The 15,374-nt window shown below is 42.0% G+C and overlaps 1 protein-coding gene across 9 annotated transcripts in view; it reads right to left on the reverse strand.

Annotated features, from left to right (window-relative positions):
• Positions 1–49: 49 nt before the first annotated feature.
• Positions 50–15,374, reverse strand: part of rapgef4a (Rap guanine nucleotide exchange factor 4a) — a 33,172-nt gene continuing 17,847 nt past the window's right edge. For 8 of the 9 annotated variants that reach the window (XM_053877519.1, XM_053877518.1, XM_053877520.1 and 5 more), the window contains 27 exons: positions 13,797–13,866; positions 12,690–12,748; positions 10,468–10,524; positions 10,290–10,396; positions 9,228–9,349; positions 8,983–9,166; positions 8,832–8,916; positions 8,610–8,670; positions 7,641–7,717; positions 7,425–7,571; positions 6,869–6,984; positions 5,626–5,711; positions 4,680–4,758; positions 4,459–4,609; positions 4,314–4,402; positions 4,202–4,229; positions 4,070–4,139; positions 2,632–2,778; positions 2,465–2,562; positions 2,060–2,185; positions 1,821–1,999; positions 1,661–1,751; positions 1,546–1,596; positions 835–922; positions 710–774; positions 598–652; positions 50–540 (listed from right to left, as the gene is read on the reverse strand). In XM_053877519.1, the coding sequence (XP_053733494.1) occupies positions 413–540; positions 598–652; positions 710–774; positions 835–922; positions 1,546–1,596; positions 1,661–1,751; positions 1,821–1,999; positions 2,060–2,185; positions 2,465–2,562; positions 2,632–2,778; positions 4,070–4,139; positions 4,202–4,229; positions 4,314–4,402; positions 4,459–4,609; positions 4,680–4,758; positions 5,626–5,711; positions 6,869–6,984; positions 7,425–7,571; positions 7,641–7,717; positions 8,610–8,670; positions 8,832–8,916; positions 8,983–9,166; positions 9,228–9,349; positions 10,290–10,396; positions 10,468–10,524; positions 12,690–12,748; positions 13,797–13,866 (2,616 nt within the window). In that variant the 3' untranslated portion in view covers positions 50–412. The remainder of the gene's footprint in view (positions 541–597; positions 653–709; positions 775–834; positions 923–1,545; positions 1,597–1,660; positions 1,752–1,820; positions 2,000–2,059; positions 2,186–2,464; positions 2,563–2,631; positions 2,779–4,069; positions 4,140–4,201; positions 4,230–4,313; positions 4,403–4,458; positions 4,610–4,679; positions 4,759–5,625; positions 5,712–6,868; positions 6,985–7,424; positions 7,572–7,640; positions 7,718–8,609; positions 8,671–8,831; positions 8,917–8,982; positions 9,167–9,227; positions 9,350–10,289; positions 10,397–10,467; positions 10,525–12,689; positions 12,749–13,796; positions 13,867–15,374) is intronic. The other variant, XM_053877526.1, reaches the window with a different exon arrangement.

The raw sequence follows: 15,374 nt of genomic DNA on the forward strand, positions 1-15,374 counted from the left end.
CATGATGTCACTGGAACAACCGTTTATTGAACATTATTTTGAACACGGCTTGTGAAAACCTTTGTCGTAACAAATATACACTCATCTCAGTATCTACAGAACGAATGAAAATAAAAGCTGTTTCCATGCCATTAATAAAAATAAATATCTCATATAATGTACAACACAAAAGAAATATTACAGACTTTAAAGTATATAAATAGATAAAAAATATATTTAAAAAAAAACACAAGTGATGATAGCGGGCGCTTATTAAGTGTCGGCACACAAATGTTACAACAAAATGCTCCTGAAGTGACTGGACCCGGGGAGGACACGCTGCATCTGGAGGAGAGCTACTTCACCTGCTAGCGGCCCATTAAACGCCGGGGCCCGCAGCAGGTCGGGGCAGCATCAGTGTCACTGACTGGTTTCAAGATCTCCGCGGCTCGAGTCGGTGAGAGAGCTGCGTTAGAATCTTTTGGTTGTCGATCACGTTGAGCTGACGCACGAGGCTCCGCACCTCGGGCTGGCTCTTGCTGGCCTGAGGCGACTCCGGCCCTGACGGATCAGAGGGTCAATGGCACTGTCTAATCTTCCGTGATACGGAGGACTTACGGAAGGGCTGGCTCCTGCAGTATCTCACTAGCTTCACCGTGCTGGCGATCATCCGCTGCGGACACAAACACGGTCAGCAGCCGGTCCCCAGAAGCTTCCGAAACACACTCACCATCTTCTCAAAGTTGACCAAACTGTCGGTGAACGTCTTGTTTCCGTCGTGTGTGAATGTCATGTCTGTTGAAAATAAAACCAGTTGAGCATAAAGGTTCCATCTAGTAATGAAAATCCTCTGACCTTTAATCAGCAGAGGCATGAACGGAATGAGCGGAGGATCCAGTTTGGCGACGGTGAGACGGTACGCTCGGTGGTTTCTGGACGGGTCCTGCAGACACACACCTCAGCCAGTCACTGTGTGTTTGTCTCAGAGCTCACTCAAATGAAAGGGTTCAATCTAGAGGCCATATTTCTGAACCTTGTTCAGTGGAATAAAATGTAAAACTTGAGGGTCCAGTGGTGCAAGAAAGGTGTCGGTGACGGACACTGAGGCATGACCCCTGAGCCATGCAGTTTCGCACCTTTATGGAACCGCTCAATTTGAAATGCTGATGCAGCAGAAAACATGATTTTGGAAGTGAGATAACCCCAGAGAACAACACAGTGAAGAGGTTCCGGACATGGGTGAGAGTTTATAGCAGGTAACACACCGCTACACTCAGGACATTGTTTGGTAATGTTACAATGATAACATTGCTGCCACCTGCTGTCCGACTGAGCACAATGCAATCAACAATATTTCAAATGCTTAAAAAAGTAGAGGTGAATCCTCATCCCATTCATTTTCAATGAGAAAAATCTGTCGCAAAACCTGGAATATCTCGGGAATTCTGGCACCTGGTGTAATTTGGTCAGCGCTCTCTGAGTGCCTTTCTGAAGAACCACAGGCCATTACAATTCCATTCTGAGATGACACACTTGAACACCGAGTCAGAAAAGGAGGTGACTTACCATCAGGTTCTCAAACTCCTCGTAACACTTCTTGAATTTACCGGGGAGTTTCTGTGAAGACAGACGTGGCGGAGCGTTATCCTGCTTCTGTGGGTGGGAGCACAAGTCCGCTCACCTCCCAGGTCTGACTCAGCCTGCTGACCGCCGGATTGCTCAGCCCCATGATGATGGCGAAGAAAGCGTTGAGATTCCTGCAGTCTTTACAGCTGCAGCGGGAGCCAGGGAGAAGCGAAATGAGGATCAGGACGGTGAGGATGAAGGTGAGGTCCACTTACTGGGCGGCTATTTTGATGAACTTCTTGAGAAGCTGCACCCTCTTGCTGAGCAGAGAACACAGACAGACCTCTGTGATCACCCAGAACTGGATCTCATTGAACCTCCTCAGGAACAGGTCCAGGTTCACCGTGCTCTTCTTCAGGCTTTGCCTCCCGAATATGTGGTAGATGAGTTCCAGCTGTGGCACAACAGATGCTTAGCGTGAGCCATCCTGCTTGATGTGGACCTCGGACTTCACCTCGTGCACGCAGCGGAAAAGCTCCCAGTCGTAGGAGGTCAAGTGATAGGCCACATCCCGGGAGCTTATCCACTCGAAGCTGGCCAGCGAGCCAGCGGAGGGGCCCTCCTGCTCTGGCACCGGGGTCTAAGGGGAGGACACATCAGTCACTACCAACAAAAGAACATGACCGCCATAATGATGTTCATGTGAGGGTGAGATCATAGGAGGACACCAAGATCTAGAGTCTCATGATCAGCTGCTGTGGTGCTTCACACACAATCCACCTCCTCCTCTGCTTCCCCATTGTCTTATTTTCCCGTCATTGACAGATACGTCTGGGAGCTTCGGAACGCTCACATGTCCGAGCCAAACTTCAAACTTTTTATCACGTTTTCATGAACAAAACGTTTGAGTGAGAGATACCAGGGAGTCCAGCTGGTCTCTCCTGCAGACAAACAGTCGTCCATTGATGGTGAGACTGGAGAAGACGGAGACGTCGCCGGGTTTGAAGATGACTTTGTCTGTGAAACATGGAAACCGCAAAGCTCAGCGTGTGACTTTTTTTTACTGCCATTTTCCCCACGTCTCACCTCCGGACGAGCTGAGGCCGACCAGGACGAGGTCCTCTGGCGACCCCAGCTTTTCCGCCATGGCCCCGATGACCTCGCAGACGGACGCGGAAACTGGGACGCGAATGGTGATGTAGGTGTGATCGTAGCAGAAGACCTTGAACAAAACTGGCGACACAAACAAGGTTGTGATTCTGAGCTGCTGGTGAAACTACATCGAGACAGGCAGTTGTCTGTGAGCTCAGCTCCAGTGATATAGAACTTGGTTCACATTAGACTGGGTCTGTATTGTATACAGAACTGCTCCTTCAGTATCTTTGAGAAAGATGTTTTTTATTTGTGAAGTTAAGAGTACGACAATAAAATAATTTATTTTACAATAAATCAATCCATGATAAATAATTATTTAATATTATTTAATATTTAATTTTAGCATGAAAAAGGTGCATTTCAGCTAAGAACATAAATCAGTTTGCATGTCGAGTGTAGCGGGACACTTCCTTCATGGAAAAAAAAAAAAAAAACGGAGTAACACCACCAAAGGAACCTCGGCCAAATACAATGTCACAAAAAAAATTCCTCTTAAAAATTGTATCGACCAACTCTCGGCTATTTTGGTATGTTGTATGCATAAACAGATTGCAGAGAATTTGTTGGGACTTAATTACCATTAATTCATTACAACAAACAATTAATTTCATTGAACAGTGTGCTCTCCAGACAACAGGGAACCTTTGTCAGTGCAGGAGTTCCTGCTCCACTGATCCAACAACAAACATGGAGGAATCATCCCTGAACCAAAGCAAACAAAAGCATCTGTTTGCTTTGGTTCAGGGAGGTTTTTCACTACACAATGTCCAGGGTTTCTACCACTCTGAATGGACTTAAAAATTCTTATGAAATTGAAATTGTTATACAAATATTTCCAAGACATTAAAAGCGCTTTAGGTTAAATAAGGTGATATAAAAACTTGAATATAGCCACCATGTTGATTTATTGTGCTGTTGTCAAACTGACGCAAAATAAACAATATTTTGTTGTTTGTATGTATGGATCCATCATTTGATTCAATAATATACCAAATTCATTCAAATTGAAAAATGTGGCTCCTTGTGACAAATATTCTTACACAATTAATTGAGATTAATTAATCACAAATTCTCTAATTAACTAGATTTTTTTTTTTAATCGAATCCCACCTCTAGTTTTAAAATGTTTCCAGAAAGGGGCGGGCAATACAGCAAAAATACGTCATGGTTTGTTTATTAAAATATTTGAAATAACTTGTGATTTTATCACATGAATGATCCATGAAAACCCATAAAACCCAGTCCATCTCTGAGAATAAAGATTTGTTTCAGAGTCTATTGCAAGGTTTAACAAGAACAGATGGCCGAGTCATGGCGAGGCAGAATCGGCCTCGACTCCAGTGAGAAGAAGAGTCTGTGCTGTACTCACTTTCATCGTAGCTTTTGATGGGCTGACACTTCTCGTCTGCCAGGTTGAACTGACGCAGCAGAACCTTGTGCTGCAACAGTTAACAGGTTTCACTTTCAAGTCTCAAGAGCGCTTCCCTCCTTGGAGTTTTACCTTCTTGTGTGACGAAACATCTTCTGCACTAGAGTGAAAAAAAAGGACTTCAAGGCCCATTGATCGTATCTCAAGGAAAGTCCGTGGACTGCAAAAGGTTTGTGCGTCTTACTTGTGTTTCAAAACTCTCTCCAGCTCCGACAGCTGATCACACAGCGGTGGGAACCGAAGCGCGTCGTCCGACACGACAGTGAAAAAGTCCTGCAGAGAGGTTTTGGTGAGACCGTGATTCGCCACTCCATCCGTCGTGACCTCACCTCCAAAAAAGCCAGGGAGGCGTCGTCCTCCTGCAGGTGGTCTGCGTGAACTGCGGCCCACTGCGTCACCAGGCGGATGACCCTGCGCTTGTTGTTGAGCGTGTAGTCCAGCGTCTCCTGCTCGGAGCCCTGCGAGGCCCGAGCATGGTAGGTGCGCAGCAGTTAAAGAACACGAGTGAGTGGTGACACAGAGCTGCTGACATGCTTCTGCAGAAGGATATTGCGCCATTAACACAGGGCAGAGCTGAGCGCTTGGCATGAAGACGCAGTGCGTGAGCACGAAGTCGTCTAACGCCGAGTCTGAAACCAAACAACACGTCAGATCCAGAGACGTTCATCTGTCAACATTGACCAAGAATATCTTCCACTTTTTCTCATGTTTATCCTTTTATTAAAGGATACATTTTTTAAACAGTGTTGTACATTTTTCTCTCTTTTTTATACCTAATATTTTCAGCTATTTTTCTAATATAGGCAGATTTTCTTTATCATATGACTGATGCTCATATTCCCATTTTTTACATAAAATATAGACTCTCTTTTCATAATATTCTTTTAAATATTAGACTTAACTGGGTCACTTTATTGGACATAAAAATATCTTCCACTTTTTCTTATGTTTATTCCACATGTTTTTCCTTTCCATTTTAAACACACTGTTGTACATTTTTCTCTTTTTTATACCTAATATATTCGGGTATTTTTCTAATATAGACAGATTTTCTTTATTACATGACTTATGCTAATATTCCCATTTTTCTCCTATTTTTTAACATAAAATAGAGACTCTCTTTTAATAATATTCTTTTAAATAACTGGGTGACTTTATTGGCTGTGCCTCCAAATAAAACTGCTTTACAACTGTATTTTTATTCTGACAGTTGTAATTACATTTCAGCATTTTTCATTTGTATTTTGAACACATCTTATAACTTAAATGTGGTTGCTTAAAGGTGCTTTTCATACACACACTTTCCTCCCTAAACCTGGACCACTTTGTCAAATCCATCTTTGACTTGTCGACTCTCCCTGCGCTCAGGAGGCCCAGATTTTAACACCCATTAATCACGCCTGGTTTATGGACGGTAAACTCCACTGTAATGAAGCAACTCTGGTGTGAACTTCAGCGCCATCTTCGCGGCCGACACTCGCTGTGACGAGCAGTACCTGACTCGGTGAACCCTGAGTCCATCCGCATCATTTCAAGGAGGTGCTCCAGGATTTTCTCGGGCGTCCCTGACATGACCTTGTATCTGGAAAGGGACAGAGTCACCCAGGCAATCAGCAGAGGCTGCCTTTAAATGCTTAATGACAGGCCGGCTCTGATTTCTGAGGCCGCTTTGATTGCTCGCTTTGACAACAGTCCTATTTACAATCACCAGTCCTCAGCCGGCGGAGGACTCACAAGTGCCGGCAGACGGCTTCAAGAAATGCAGGGTCATCTTCCGCGCGGAGGAGGAGGAGGAGAATCGGCAGCGGCGGCTGTTGTTAGCCTCGATCACAGCGTCAGATGGAGCCGGGTTACGTCTCCCACCCTCCTGACACTCTGGCGTGGGAGTCTATTAGAGGGCGACCCCGCACCAGTAATTGTGACTCGCCAGGCCACGGTTGTCCTCTGGCGCCAGGACCATCATTACCATTAATGTGTCTCTCAGTATTACAGTGGGCGCGCAGCGATGACAGCTGCAGCTGGCAGCTCTCTGGACCACCTCTATGATGGCTCCCAGTCCACCGCAGTAAAGCTATCAAAATCTGTTGACATACCTGAATATGTCTGTTGACATATTCAGGTATATATATATATATATATATATATATATATATATATACGTGGCAGCTAGGATGAGAACAACAACAACAAACATGGAGGAATCCTCCCTGAACCAAAGCAAACAAAAGCATCTGTTTGCTTTGGTTCAGGGAGGTTTGTCACTACACAATGACCAGGGTTTCCACCACTCTGAATGGACTTGAAATTCTTATGAAATTGAAATTATTTAAAAGAGCTTCAGTTGAAATAAGGTGATATAAAAACTTGAATATAGCCACCATGGTGATTTATTGTGCTGTTGTCAAACTGATGCAAAATAAACAATATTTTGTTGTTTAAATGTATGTATGGCTCCATCATTTGATTCAGCAATATACCAAAGTCATTCACATTGAAAAATGTGGCTTCTTGTGGCAAATATTCGTATACGATTAAACTGTGATTAATTGAGAGTAATTAATCACAAATTCTTTCATTAACTATATGATTTTTTTATTTGAATCCCACCCCTAATATGTACCTGAAATGACTGTCTACTGTTCAACATTCAGACCATAAATGTCACTTCCAGGTTAAGACTGTAGTTCACCGCTAGTTCTCACAGCTCTCTGGCTGTGGTTGGTGAGGGAGGAGACGTACTTGTAGTGCGAGGAGGCGGCTCCGTGGATGGAATCCCGACTGCTGCTGGGACACTTCTCCAGGACCAGGACGTCCTGACCGTGCTCCTTCAGACGCACCGTGTTGGCCTCCACGTCCTTCACACGAGGAATACGGAGCAGTTATTTGAGCATCGCTGCATCTCACTCACACACACACACACTTTTTTCCAGCCTGGAAATGTTAAAAGGAGAGAACCTTCCTTTTATTTGGTCATAAAACAGAGAGATCTGAAGAGAAATCTGATATGGACAACAGCTATGATCAATAAATGTAAGGACATTTCAAAACTTTATTTTTATATAGCCCAGGAAGTGACGTGCATGACTTTATTGTTTTTTATTCAGTATTCAGTGATCACGAGATACAAATTGTCACGAGATAAAAGTTATCTCAAGATGAAAAGAGATACAATAAATAAAAACACGCACGTCCCTTCCCGGGCTCCGCAGTGTTGTAGGCGTCAGACAGTGTGGATGTGGTGCAGTTCACTGGTCCCTCCGACAGAGGGCAGCGTCCCCTGGCCACTGAGACTGACCCTGAGAATCCGGTTGAAGTCCTCCTTGTCCACCCGGAGGAAGTGACAGTTGTCTTCCCTCAGGACGATGGATGCAGCGCGGGGGGCATCATTAACCAGAGCCAGCTTCCCGAAATCGTCTCCTTCGTGCAGCGTGCACACGACACCCTGCGGGCCAAACCGGGTCACTGCTGAGTCAGCGCGATGATGCCGCGGAGCCAGTGGAGACGGTCATACTTTGCCATGGATCACGACGTTAACGGAGCCCTTCAGGATGATGTACCAGGACGTTCCCTCCTCACCCTGACTGAACACTGAAATCACACGTGAGTTTATTCGACTTATCGCTCCTGCCTGGAATTCGCAATATAGTTGACACTTAATTGGCATTTAGTTTATTGTTTTTACTATTTTCATCGTTAAAAAGAACAGAAATTGTACCTCTATTATGCATTTTCTTCATTTTAATTTATGTGTTGTTGTTGTTTATAATCTTATTTTATATACTGTATGTCCTTTGCATTATATAATTTAAAGAAATCTAAAAAAAAACATTTTTTTCTCATATATTATTGTTTTTAAATACATTAACCTGATTGTTAAACTAAAGAATTATATTTCATTTAAGTTACATTTTTAGATTTCATTTTTCTGTGGTTTATCCACTCTTTGTAATGTTTTGTAATGTTGAAAAATACAATATTTACCTTTTTTGGACATCATAAACAGCATAATATATATATTTTTTAATTTAAATAAATCTAAAAGATAAAAATATATATTTAAAATTGTAGATTTTTTTTAACTACGTTAACATCTTCACAACAATTATATTCCATTTAAATTGTATTTTTATATTTTATTTTTCTGTGTTTTTATCCATTCTCTGTCATGTTGTCTACTGTTCAAAAATACATTTAGCCTTTTTTTAGTTATTAAAAATAGCATTTTTTTAGAAGTAATGTTGTTTATTAATTAGAAATCTATTTTTTTATTTATTCACACTCATTTGAACTTCTTGTAAAATATACTTTGATATGCTTGTTTGAGTTCTTTAAGGACAGTTTAATTTATAATTTCTATTTGAGCAGATATTAATGTTGATCCCTCCCTGACTCTCACTCTCGTTTATAATACCAGCACCACCTCATTTCCCCTCATGTTACCTCGCCGGTCAAATCAAAAGTGTGTGTGCGCGTCACTTACATACTGTTCCTGCTTTAGCATGAGACTCGAACCGCAGCACGCCCACCAGTTCTCTCTTCACCTGTGAAACAGAAGAACAGGTCAATAAAGTCAAAATGGGTTCAGCAACCATGTGACATTGTTATTTATGCCGCTGTGATAAAAGTGACTGCAGATCTGAGCGTTTTATTGCCTGGCTAAAACTGTGGAACGCCTGTTATTTACAGACACACGGTGACTCACAGTGTTGGACAAGTGAGATAAGGCTTTGATATGCAGGAGTTCCTCATAGATGATCTCCAGATCGTCTGCTGTTCTCTCCGACGGGCTTGGAAAAGCAGACGGGTGGATCAGAATGCTGAGACTGGTTGGGTGATTTTGCTGTGCGGCCTACTGTTTCCTCAGAACCATCCTCATGTGGGCGTCTGGTCCCATCTGAGAGAGGAGCAGCAGAGTGTCCTGCAGCTCCTCCTGGCTCCCTGGCTCCTCCCCCTCGCCGGGCAGCGCCGCGTCCTCGTCTTCATCGTCCAGGAAGCGGTAGAACACGTACTTGTCCTGGAAGCTGGTGTCCCGGTCCACTGCGACACAAGCGCGTTGAGACCATATGATGTTGGCGGGTGATGTCGCGTGGCCACTCACCGTGGTGGAGGACGCCCTCCTCCAGCAGCGCCTGCCACATGCCCACCGCCTGGACGCGAGAGTGGACGCAGGAGCTCTGCTGCACCAGCCAGTCCACCAGTTCAATGCCGACGCAGCACTGCCTGGTGCACAAGGAACGTGGAGTCAGACCTCATTGTAGGAACTTCACGTTCATGAACTACAGGATTAGGTTTTGACTGAAACTCCAGGGCGACCACCTCTTGTACCCTCCTGGAGCCGTGGTTCTACTCCCAGAAGCGGCAACTCACTTTTCATCACTCTTTCAGATAATAGGAGACCGGTGAGAGCAGAAATCATGCTCTGTCTTTCCCACCAGTCTCCATGAGCAATAAAGTTCGTCTTTGAGTGAAGATATTTTTCTCTTTTGTAGAAGGATTATATAAACTGCTGACTGAAGTTTGACTTTTGCCTAATTCTCCACTCATCAAGACCTTTACAAAAGGATTAACTCTGCACCAGACATGAGTAAACTGTGGCCCAGGGCCATTTTAAGAGGCCCCTGTGTGACTTACCCTGACAGCCAGGGTAAATGATCACAAAATTAAAAATGTGGAATGTCGCTCTTTTTGTTTGTTTGCTTTTTAAATATATTTTCAGTTATTCATATATTCATAGTTTTCTCACCAAAGAATTCATTAAACTATTAGCAAAAATACAAATATTTCAATAAGCTATTTGTTTTTATTTAGATGATAAGAAGCATGAATTTATATATTTATATATTTATAAATTATTATATTTTATATATTTATATATATTATATATTTTTGAAAGAAATTGTTTTTATTTAATTATACATTGCCGTTGTATATTTTTTATTAAAATAAATATATATACTATATAATAACAATATATAATAATATATATATCAACCTGCACTGATCATGTTTCTACCATTTTTACTTTTTTATTTTTTTCCTAAGACCTCAGCTCCTTTCAGCTCCTCTCCAGAAGGTGGCAGTGCGAATATTCAACACTCATCCCGACTTCAGCGCTTGAACAGAGAGTCACAGGCAGAAGTCAGGGCAGAAGACAACTTACCTGTAAGTCTTCAGGTGGTACTTCCTGTCTCGGATCATGTGAGGAGCTTTGGCGAGAACAGCCAGTCGCAGGATCTTGGCTGCTCGCAGGAACTTCTCAGACGGAACCTGAGGGGAAACGTGCAGATGGACCTCACCATGTGGGAAAGTAGAAGCGGGACAAACATTGGGAGGAATACCTTGGAACTCCATCTAGGGTGGGGTTTGGGTTTCAAAGTGTTTTCAATGAATGACTTCTGCAAAATGAAATGAAACAAAAATAATGAGGTAAAACGCTAAAACAGTGATGAAGAACACAAAAAGCCGAACATATGAGATGTTAATAGGAACAAACAAAAAACATGAGCCAAAATAAACGACACATTCAGTTTGTTGGGTTTTTTTGGAACTCTGGTTTCCTCCCACAGTGCAAAAACATCCAGACCTGGAGTGTCTCCTAACCATAACCCTGGGAGGCTGGGACAGGGAGTGAATGAAGGGTGGGACAAAAATGGATTCACAAACTAGGAATTCACCACTCAACTTTAAAATGCTTCTGTCAGAGCTCCATCCATGTGTCGTATGACCAGGATATCATGTCCAAATGTGTGGCTTCACGGCGGCAACATAAAGCTTTCGTCGCCACCTCCATGTCACAGCAGTGTTCAATAAGTCTGACTGAAGGACTTCACTGCCCCAATGGGAAGTCCTCCATCACGTCCAGGCTCTTGTTGACTGAGAGCGTGAGTGGAGCTGCTGGGCTGTGACATTTCAACTGCAGCACGCCTCAGAGAAGCTCGTGTGTCCATGTAAAGTCTCATCATTTATTTACCCGTACATTAGCCTGCGCAGATGTGACTGACTGTATGTATATATATATATATATATATATATATATATATATATATATATATATATATATATATATATATATATATATATATATATATATACATATATATATATATATATATATATATATATATGTATATATATATATACATATATATATATATGTATATATATATATATACATATATATATATATATATATATATACATATATATATATATATATATATATATATATATATATATATATATATATATATATATATATATATATATATATATATATATATATATATAACCATATATATATATATATTATATATATATAATATATATATATATGTATGTATGTATGTCAGCGTCCAGGCCCGCGATTGGTTTTTCCGCTCTTATGTAACAGAACACTCTTGCAGCCAGTTTCAGTTAACTGTGTCACCGACTTGCACGATAGACCTCTGCCCTGTTATCATCCCAGCCAGAGGCCAGGAAGCCGCGGCTGACGTGAGGTGGGACAGGAAAGACCTGAACCTCTGAGCCCTGGTTTAAATTTAGCTTTAAACAAACTTGTCGTCTGAGTGGAGATGGAGTTCAGGATGTGGAATGAGTTACAGTCAAGTGGCACGGCAGGAAAGGTCGGCAGAGGTCTGACCTCGATGACCTGTGGCCGAAGCTGATGCAAGCCAGTGGCTTTTTATAAACGCACACTTCTTATTCCACCTTTTAACTTCAAAAATCACACTATTTGTGTGTCGTATCCCCATAAGGGGAGGCACTTTGGAAACCACAGTTCACGTGAATGAACCTAATAGGGCAATCTGTCATCACAACAGTACAATTAAAACACAATATTTTACGATCCTTAATGCAAACCATAAATAAAACACTACAGTTTAAGTGGTGAACGTCCTGGCAACAGAAGTCTGGGAAAAACATGGGAATATGATTTTAAAAAAGCTGTATTTCACTTTATATTTGAATTATTTTTGCTTTGAGGGACAACTAATGCTTTTATTAAAAGAATCAACATCAAGAGAGGAAGAAAAAAAATATCAAATTCCAAACTCATTTAAAGTGAACAAAACGCCTCAACATCATGACCTACAGCACGCCTGTGCAAAGTGTGGCCCAGGGGCCAAATACAGCCCTTTGACTGTATTTATGTGGGTCAGAGTAAAACTATAAAATTGATCATTTCGGAACATTTGTTTGTTGTTATGATGCAACAGAAACATAACTTGTTTTTTAATTGTTCGTCTTTTCTGTTGACTATTATAGGAGTATTTCTTGTCCCTTAAAATACATCAGAATTGAAAGTAGATTTTGAAATGTGTGAGACACATTGAGAATCTTTAAGTTGAATGTGGTTTGAATTAAATGAAACACAGCAAACCAACATTTTCTGTGCATTTTTTTAAAGTGAAATGACTTGATTTTTATTTTTGAATTTCTGTTGCCCTCCTTTCTTTGGGTTTGACAGCACCTCTCAACGGTCACAGTATATAATCTTTTCCCTTTTGGAAATTGAGCTGCCCACTCCTGACCTCCAGAGTCCAGATCAAACAGGAAGTACCTTGTTGTGATGGCGGGAAACAAATGAGTTGTTCCGTATGTTTTCTTTGTCCGGCATTCCTGTGCAGGAAACACAACACAGCAGCTTAAATAAACACCAAGTAAACGCTTACAAATGACAGTGTGACGGCGCTCAGTGTGAAGTTCCTTTAAGAGATTTGTTTTGCAAACAAGAAATCAAAATCAGTTTCGCACATTGTTGCAGTTAGTGAGTTAGCTTACACAAGTTTTAGCCTTTATTATCTATCTATCTACATCTATATCTTGCTGTCGTCTTGAGGAGCAAAAGGCCGCAGATGTAAGTCGGCGTCGGGAAACTCTTCGACTCATCTTTAATTTATGCGCCACACTGTAAAAACAGCGGAGGAAGTACAGCAGAGTGCATGCGTTGCTACTCCGAGTCGTGAGTACTCATGCATACGTAGATAGTTTTACTGTACACAGCAGAAATCACAACGCGCTCGCTCCTCCAACAGTCTCCAATCTTAAAGCAGAAGCATGAAATTTTAAAAAGCAGCAGAAAATAAGGTGTCGACTTAATCCTGACAGGCTGAAAGAGTAGAAAACCAAATGACTCTGCACTCGCATTCTTCATGACATTTTAGATTACGACAGTGTACGTCTTCATTAAACCACTTTCTTTGACCACCAGCTCTGGATTCACTCCATCATTTTATTGCTACAGCTGGTAAAGCTGCATTAATGTCGAGTCACACAGAAACATCTGCTTCTGCTTTGGTCCAAGTCGGTAAGTGGGTTTGTCAGTAATGTACTTGTGCAGTGAATATTGTTCTTCATTTTCAGTACACAACTCTCACAAGTCGATTCGGCATCGTACACAGATGGAGGAATGACTCTTTATGGACTGCGGTGGTCTGATTCTGGTGGCTCGGTTGGTCTTTGACCACCATCTTTCTGTGTACAGCTATGATTCTGAGGGAGAAGATCAAGGACGAGTGTTTCCCGAGGTCAAGAGAGTGGAGGACGAACTTATCAAGCTTTAATTTCACCATCTTTCTGCAACATCATTTGTGACTGTGTAGCCATCCTCCAGTTAAAGATGAGTAAGACATCACTTTGACATTTTTACAATCATTCCTCAACTTACTGTCAGGAGCACAACTTTCCATCACACCATAGGGCGGAGCCAGGAGTCCAGCCATGCACTGATGATATCTCTGTTGACAAAGTGAAAATGTTGGCCATAAATATTTTAGAAAATACTGTCACACTGGCTCAGTCTAGCCAAAATATCACTATGACAATTTCAAGCATTCAACGAACAGAGATGATGGAGGTGAAGAGGAGGGTGCAGCCAGGGTGGAGACCACCCTTCATAAGGGTGAAGGGGAAGCTCTACAGGACAGTAATGGTTGGTTGTTTAGAGACGTAGGAGAGTCGGAGATGAAGTTACTGAGGTTGTCCATTGGGAGTGGCTAGAAAGGACAAGATCAGAAATCAGAGTCACATGTGGAGAAGACAGAGGTTGGGAGGACAGATGGAGAGGAGAGGCACCAGGAATGTTGGAGATGAAGAAGAGGACCACTAAGATTCATGAAGAAGGACAGGAAGAGGCGTGGCTCGAGGATGATCAAGGCAAGTCAAGGAGGACTTGAAGAAAAATGTCTTTTATATGAACATAACATTCAACTGCCATATCACATTAGACACAAAATATATTTTTTCATTTATCTAAAATGGTCACACATTCCGACAACATAAAATGATCATAATTCATCAACAGAAAGTAATCTACCTTTGTTAGTATTACAATAAACACAACTGGATTTTAAAAACTGCATCTTGAAATACTATATTCATTTATTTATTTAAAATGGGTCAAAAAAGATTTCCAGATTTGAGCACAGAGGAGACACCATTTAAAGCTATTCAGTCCTGAAAACTTCAAATAAGGACATGGCGGAGGAATTATGAGGACTTTTTAGCACTGATCTCAGAGGCAAGCGCATGAAAAAAATCAATATCATCAGTTACCGCAAACCTGGTTATTGATTCACCCCTTGCACAACAGGACCAAATAGGAAGCCGCTCGTGGTCACTGCTGCAGCAGCTTTGACATTTGACCTGCTGATCCTTATCATCGAAGCCCTGGAGTTCTGCAGAGGACATGTTCCTCACATAATGAAATTCCAAACAAGAAGCTGACCTAACACAATAATGTGATGGAGTCTGAAAAGATACAGTAGAACAGTAGGACCATTGAGTTTCCACTGAAAGAGACAAGTCATATTTATCTAGTGAACTGTCTAGTGTACTGGCTCTCTCTCCTCCACCATCTCCATCTAGCCTCTCTGACTTTGTCTCCTAAACATCTGCTTCCTGATCCTATCCATCCTGCTCATTACCAGAGAGAAGCTCAGCGTCTTCATCTCTGCTACCTCCAGCTCTGCTTCCTGTCTTTTCCTCAGTGCCACTGTTTCCAAACCATCCAACATTGCTGGCCTCACCACCCTTTTGGACACTTTCCCTTTCATCCTTGCTGACACCCTTTTGTCACACATCACACCTGACACTTTTCTCCAATGATTCCATCCTGCCTGCACCCGCTTCTTCACCTCTTTCTCACACTCTCCATGGCCCTGGACAGTTGAGCCTCAGTACTTCAAATCTTCTTTATCTCTGCATCCTGTAACTTCACCTGTCACTTGTCTCCCTCTCATTCACA

Source organism: Synchiropus splendidus, chromosome 10 (assembly GCF_027744825.2).
Source record: "Synchiropus splendidus isolate RoL2022-P1 chromosome 10, RoL_Sspl_1.0, whole genome shotgun sequence".
Lineage (NCBI taxonomy): Eukaryota > Metazoa > Chordata > Actinopteri > Syngnathiformes > Callionymidae > Synchiropus > Synchiropus splendidus.